Raw genomic sequence first — 7,318 nt, forward strand, 5'->3', positions numbered from 1 at the left:
GTTAAAGGAAAATAGAACAAGAAAAACCCAGCCAGAATCCATAAAGAAATATGACTCACCATAGTACCACAATCTCTTTAGCCCTTTCTTTAAAAATCTTCCTATCGAAACAGTCAGGTGTCAGTTGGCACTTAAACTAATATCTCCAGTAAAGCTGTGGGTAGTAACCACTCTAGTTTTTCTTATTTCTTGCCTCTGCTTTCCAGTGTCTTCTGCCAGATGCATTTCTTTCTGATCCACTACTATCCAGGATAGGAGATTTATTAGAGCAAAACCCATTTCCTAACGGTCGCTCTGGATTGGCTCCAGAAGGTAAAGAGGATGCTTGACTTTCACTGCCCGAGGTCAGATCAGAAATAAGAGGTCCAATGGATACAACTTCTTTAACAGCATGGATCTTTCTTGCATCTTTTTTCCAGTTCCTTTGACAGTAAATACGGGTTATGCAATTATTGACGATCCCATTCACTTGCAGTTCTACTTGCGGGGGAGGTTTTTGGTTTATGACACTTGCCTTCTTCATATCAGCTTCAAGACGTTTACGAGCCCTGTATCTACGTTGCCGCTCCCGGTTCTTTATACGACGGGCCATAATGTCTTCATCACTTCTAGCAAGTTCTCTTTGATCAAGATCCATTACAAAACTATCTTCAGCTCTAGAACCATTCACATTCTGCTCACTTTCCATTTCATATAAAGGTTGCAGAACCTCTATGGATAAATTTTAATGAAGAATGGCATTAAAGAACAGTTTTCTGCAAAAAAATTGTTTCAATGCAACATCCTGTTAGTGTCAACTACATTAATAGTTTAATACACTTTCAACTTTTGGAGTTCTATTCTCAAGAGTCTACTTGGGAAAAAAAAAAAAAATTTGGACCATCAGTATCAGTGGCTATGGCCTAGCACCACATCACTCCAATTGGTCAATCAATACCATTCAAGAGCTCTGGAGAGAGACGGGCACACTATTTCAAATGCAACAAGTATTACTTTTGTAGATGCGCTAACAATTAAGAGAAAAGAAAGAAAAAAATGTGCTATCTATTAAAACTAAATGTTGATCCCTCTATCATTACTCAATGTGTCCTGCCTCGGGAGGGGAAGATTGGAGACAGACCTAGCCTTTGGTATACCTTTCCCATGTAAGGCTTGAACCAACATCCGCCGAGCTTTTCACCACTGCACCAAGCAATGGCCCCCGTATCCCTGTATCAAGATTTAAAATGATTGTTAAAATGCTAATGAAGTATGGTTTTTGTTGAATTTCACTTATAACAGTGGTGCTGTACAAAGCAGTGGCATCATAAAAAGCCTAGCTTGAGGGGTGAACAAGGTGATCTAAAGAGGGAATCATAGGCTTAAAATGGGAGTGAGAGACAGGGAGAATGTCATTGGATGTTGGTCTATTCCAGATACTAGATATAAGCCTAAGGGAACTTTACGGGAAAGTCCAAAAACTTGTACCCGAACTACAGGCTCAAAATCAATGGAAAGCTTAAGGCTTTAAGGGCTTTAATGATTAAGGGTTACAAGGCTTCCAGACCAGGTTGATGGACTCACATGGTATGACGAGCTTAGACAGCAGTATCTGCATTCCAGGTAACTTCCCTTGATTCCTTTGTTACCCTTTTGGAAAACAGGGGTCCCCATGCATGACAGGGAAACTGTCTAATACAGGAAAACTCTCATCCATTCACCAAGTATGGACCCTCAAATAATTCATTAACCACTGAGGCAAGGGAACTGCCCTCACTGCAGATAAGATGAGAACAAAAATTCACCTTCTGGGTTCCTAAAAGAAGACCAGGCAAGAAACATATACTACATGCATTACCATCCAGCACTCAGAGCTCTACCAGCCCTTCTCCCCCTCAGAGTGGAAATCATCAAGGGCCTTGAAACTTCTGCCAGGAAGTTCTTGAAACCGTGTGCATCTTATGTCATTTCAAGTCTCAACTCCCAATATTAAGTGGTGTCTCTCCATGTTCTATTCTACTAGCTACATATTTCTTTGTTGTGCCATGTGGTTCTCATGGATAGGCTACATACATACACCTTACACCATAATATTCCCACATATTTAAATGCTATCACATGGGAATGATATAGAAACCTTACCTTGTCAGCGTGACAGCCTGGAGAAAATATCTGTCTTCCTCGGCATTTATTTAGAAGGACGGAGTGTTGCATCCACAAGATTGTGTACATCCAACCATAATATGGAGTTGAAATTCTAGGCTTTTTTAAGACTTTAAAGACATTCTGTATCAACAAAATCATTAATAATGTGACAATTATAGCATCACGATAACAGAATGTCATATGTGCATGTGAGTTTGTGCTCGTGTATATAAATAGCAAGAAAGATACTGATGATATTCAATATTAGCTAATTATTTGCAAAAAAAGCTTAGTGGTCTAACAGTATAGATGGTTACAAATCACAAAATAATGGTTCCACTGCAACTTCATACACACCATTATTGGCATTGCCAACAATTGTAAATATCAATAAATAGAATAGAACAAATATGATTGGCTGAGACATAGCAAGTTGACACAATCTTACGGGAAGTTGAGTGACAAAACTATCATTCAGTCCATGGGAAATCAAAAGATGAGCACAAAGTACAGAAACTTGCTTACATTTTGCACAAAATGCACATAAAATTCACATCTGCTTGTGTTTATTGGGAAAAAAATGGATTTCAGAAAATCAGGCAAATGAATCACTTATAAAAGGAAGTTGACTATTTAGTAAAGCAGAAAAATTAGAATTTTATAGGTCTAGCAATCATTCGAAAGGTACACAATAAAGCCAAAGAAATTGATATTCTAAACGGAACTCCAAATTTTTTTCCTCTTTTTTTTTTTTTTTTTTTTTTTTTGACAAGTAAAAAAGAACTCCAAATTTGAACACTGGAACATTACAAATGTACTCCCATTACCTATCAAATTATCTTTTATCATTTTATATAAACCACATTGTGTTTTTATGACGTTAATAAAGCATAAGTATACAATTTTATATATGTTGTTTGCAATCCAAGAAAACTCCTTGAAGAGTTAGCTAGCTTAACCGCAAAAACTAAATAAAGCTACCCACATATATGAAATATGTGGCATTACAAAAGGTAGTTATGACAATATTACCAAGTAAATTTTTCATGCATTTAGAGTTAAGTCACATATAAATTATATAATGGTGGGAGCAAAAGCAAACACGAGCGCAGGAAATGGCATGTGTATTGAAATATATAGATACACAAACATACATATATATGCATACATATGATATTTTCAATACTTATATATGTGCTACAATATATGATATAGGTAATGACGTCTTCAAAATATATAATTGTTGTTTCATTTTTATTTTCGAAATGAACATCAGTGCCAAAATTATACATGTATTTAAAATTTAATTAAAAATAAGTGCAATTTTCAAATATGAAAGGACTAGTGTAAATATACCATAAAAGTACGCGTCTTATGCATACACAATAATAATAAAAAGTACTTACACAAGTTATTTCCAAATACACACACACACACACACACACATATTCTTAGTAGTTTGGTTTTGCTATCTGATCTTTTGTAACATATTGCTAATAAATAAAACAATATAAACAAAGATAAAAGTGGCTGGAAAAGTTTTTTTCCCCAAGAGGACAGGGTAGCAAACTGTTTACCCTATATCATGAGAAGCGCACAAAAGACACATCGATGAACGTGGTACAATGGTATTAATTTTTTCCTCTATATGTTTGGTATAGTGATCAATTCACCTTGTCTCCACGCTTTTATAATATTTTGTTTTTGAAAGTCACATGTGGTGGATGGGTGTGACACAACACATTAGGGTAAGATCCTCTGTGTCCCTTAAGGACAATCTACGAGCTGACAGCAGAGTCACGCTCAAAACAACAATATCTGACTTCATAGTGCGTCTGCCGTCCTAGGATGGCGGAATAGGCGACTTAGGTTTAGAGTAGTAGAAATATAGATATTGACACAATTAAGCTATGCAACTAAAATAAAATTCATATCACATTGATATAGAAATGATGGTACAATGAAAACATGATCATTTCCAATATCTTGGATAGATTACTTATAAGGAGGAGATCAATGCAGGAGTTTTTATGTTGGGTGATCATAAAATGTATCAACAAAAAGAAAAAATTTACAAGACAGTTTTTATTTTTTTATTTTTATAAGTAATATAGAGCAGTTCCCGGAATTAAAACATGAGAGAAAACATGATAAAGATATTTATGATCCAAAATGTTGGTAGCAAAGAAACAAAATTTGGAGAAAAAATTCATAAGAAGGTTATCCAAAATAAAGTACAGAGATGGAATAAGAATAAATGCATTCATTACGTCTCAAGGTAGCAGCAATAAAGGTCGACATGCAAAAAAGTTGTGTAGGATGGTTTACTCATGACCAGAGATGTCCAATGACTAAACTGCTAAAGTTAAATATGAGTTGAGTTAAAGATATGGCAAGGAAAAGAGGAAGGCTAAAAGAATGTGGATAAATGTGGAGAGAAAGGGCAGGAAGGCTTATAAATTAGCTTATAAATTAACTGATAGTATGGCTCGAGTTTAAGGCGCAAAATTGATGAAACATCACATAACTGACTCTAGGTAATTGGCACTTGCACTATATTGAGTTGTAAAAGCAATGAATATGCATAAGCACCACTATGGATTTTCATAAACAAAAAATAAATTTCATCAATGATTCGAGAATCATTGAGCATGTTTAGGCTACTTGTTAAATATCCAAAAATTATTCAAAGTATTTATAAGACGAATGAATTAAGAAACATTGAACTTAATTATACAAATGTACTCCCTCTGTCCCAAAAAGAATGTCTCTTTTGGGGAATTGCGACTCACAGTTTCCGAAAAGAGACATTTATTTTGGGACAGAGAAAGTATATAACTAAAAAAAATTCAAATACAATGATTCCATATCAACAGCAAAAAGCTGTCATCTTACTCCAAGAAGTGATCTTCCACCTTGCACCAATTGAAAGCCTCAATGTTCCATACCTTTTCCCCCAATACCAATTTATTTGAAGACCAGTTCAGAATTTAAATTATTATTTCCAATTCTATACCGAACCAGTATGGTAATTAATCACGCTATATATATATACACACAGACACAATGCATCCATTTTATTAATTCAATAATCATATAGTTAATCACATTAAATGGTAGCTGGAGCAAATCCCCTTTTAGGCATCATTAGCACAGGACGAAAGACCACAATATTACTTTCTCTTTATAAAAGCATCTATGGTTCATATTATATATATATATATACAGGAGCAGACATCAGACTCAAGTGACTGCTAAAATCCAAAGCATTAACCCTTGATTTTGCAAACCCTATTGAAGAAATCCGAAAAAAAAAAACCTAGCTGCTGAAATTAATGATTCCAGCATATACATTTATATACATACATACATATTATATTGTGAATATCAGAATATATGTGTTTGTGTTGTGTGTGTGGGATTAACACAGATAATAAAAACTGAGACATCCAGATGGAACCAAATGATTAAGCAAGCCATTATTAGCCCCCAAAATATTATAAAATTCTAAGCAAAACATACCCCCAAAAAAAAATAAATAAATAAAACATAGTAAGGTACTATATAATACTTATATAATAGCTAAAAAAGCATTTTGCCCGAAAGGAAAAAGAATCGAAACAGCATAAATCTGAACAAAGAGGGAAATGGGGAAGACTGTACCTTTTGAAAAGAGCGTTTGAATGCAGATGGGTATTTTTCTACTTTTGTTCAGACACAGGTGTTTGATCGATGATTTTAGAGAAGAAGAAGGAAAAGAAACCCTAAAATTTGTTGAGTGGTGGCAGATGTGTCTTTGCTTATAGAGAGAGGAAAACTGTGTTTTTTTTAGGGAGAGAAAGAGAGAAAAGGGTTATCCTTCAGCAAATGGGTTCGATGGAAACGAAAGGGGCAATACATATTATTAGGAGTACAAAAGCATAAAACAGAGGGCTTTTTGTCGGGCGATTGTTTTCTGTTCTTGGCCACCAACAACGTTTGGAATGTAACGGCAAAGCCTAGTGTAGCACTGGACTTGATTCCTTTTATAGACACGTGTTTCGCTTGTGCTTTTTCTATTTTCTCATTTTCTATATTTGTAATTTTTTTTTTTTTTCTTTCTATATTTGTATTAATGCTGGTTTGTTTTGTGTCTTTTGACCTAAAATAGTTTTGAAAATCTTTACAGGCTTATAGATTAATGAAAGTTGCGTCGATTTGTTGTAGGGAATTACCTTATCGAATGTTTCTGATTAGTTATGTATGCACAATACATGTAAATGGAGGGTCCTATTTCTTTATTTATGCGATTTGTTATAATAAATTGTTAAGACTTATTTATTTTAATTGATCCATTGATGCATAAATAAAGAAGTGGGTCTCCACTTGCATGGATTGTGCATAAATATGCAATCAACAACATTCAAAATATTTGTAATGTTGTATCTGCAAACATTATATAATTTTCTAATATTTAAAACTTTTTTATTGCTCATGAAATCACACTTCATTAGAAATTCACTCTCACTTATTCAATAACAAATAGCACAGTTGGATGGCTTGATGTTTTAAATTGTTTTTTTCAAAATTTTAATGGCAAATAATAATAAGTTGTTCTTTTTTTTTTTTTTTTTACAAACCTGGCAAATTAGGGGAGGGAAAACTAGAACATACGCAAAACTGCTCAAAAGAAGAAAGTTATTCTTCAATTCACTTGAATAATTGATGGAAGAGGACGGATCCAAAAACTCAAGTGAGAGGGGCAATACAACTGCTCAAAAGAAGAAAGTTATTCTTCAATTCACTTGAATAATTGATGGAAGAGGACGGATCCAAAAACTCAAGTGAGAGGGGCAATACTAAATTTTTTAAATAATATCAGAGGGGACAAAAGTAATATTTCGTAAGTATATATATCAGAATGACAAAATAATAGGGTAAAATAGTGGGTGAAAAAAATTTCAGAGGCCAGGGGTGGAGGCAGAAATTAAATTCAGGGGCACAATGTAAAAAAAAATTAAAAAAATCAAATAATCACTACAATAAATATAAATTCTATAAATTAAGACACAAAGAAGAAAAATTACTCAAAATAATATGCAAAATAATATGTCAATCAACGAGTAATTTAAGAAAGATAAATAGTTAAGAAAGATTTAATAAGGAAAGAAAATGAGAGAATTTTGAAAAGGAAAAAAATTGGAGTTTGATTCAA

General features: G+C 33.8%; 1 protein-coding gene across 4 annotated transcripts; it reads right to left on the bottom strand.

Moving 5' to 3' along the window:
* Positions 1 to 95: 95 nt before the first annotated feature.
* LOC132283152 (uncharacterized) lies at positions 96 to 6,239 on the bottom strand. 4 transcript variants are annotated; one of them, XM_059785067.1, is made up of 4 exons: positions 5,788 to 6,239; positions 2,122 to 2,265; positions 1,121 to 1,209; positions 96 to 755 (listed from the first exon to the last, which is right to left on the bottom strand). In XM_059785067.1, exon 4 carries the CDS (start codon positions 686 to 688, stop codon positions 173 to 175), a length of 516 nt encoding a protein of 171 aa, XP_059641050.1. In that variant the 5' UTR covers positions 689 to 755; positions 1,121 to 1,209; positions 2,122 to 2,265; positions 5,788 to 6,239; the 3' UTR covers positions 96 to 172. The 4 variants fall into 4 exon arrangements, with proteins under 4 accessions (XP_059641050.1, XP_059641049.1, XP_059641048.1 ...); XM_059785066.1 differs by having other exon boundaries at positions 1,137 to 1,209; positions 5,788 to 6,238; XM_059785065.1 differs by lacking the exon at positions 1,121 to 1,209 and having other exon boundaries at positions 5,788 to 6,236.
* Positions 6,240 to 7,318: the final 1,079 nt, after the last annotated feature.

This window comes from Cornus florida, unplaced genomic scaffold (assembly GCF_030987335.1).
Source record: "Cornus florida cultivar Cherokee Brave unplaced genomic scaffold, ASM3098733v1 CherokeeBrave_3.0.0_Hap2_Chr11, whole genome shotgun sequence".
NCBI classification, from domain to species: Eukaryota; Viridiplantae; Streptophyta; class Magnoliopsida; order Cornales; family Cornaceae; genus Cornus; species Cornus florida.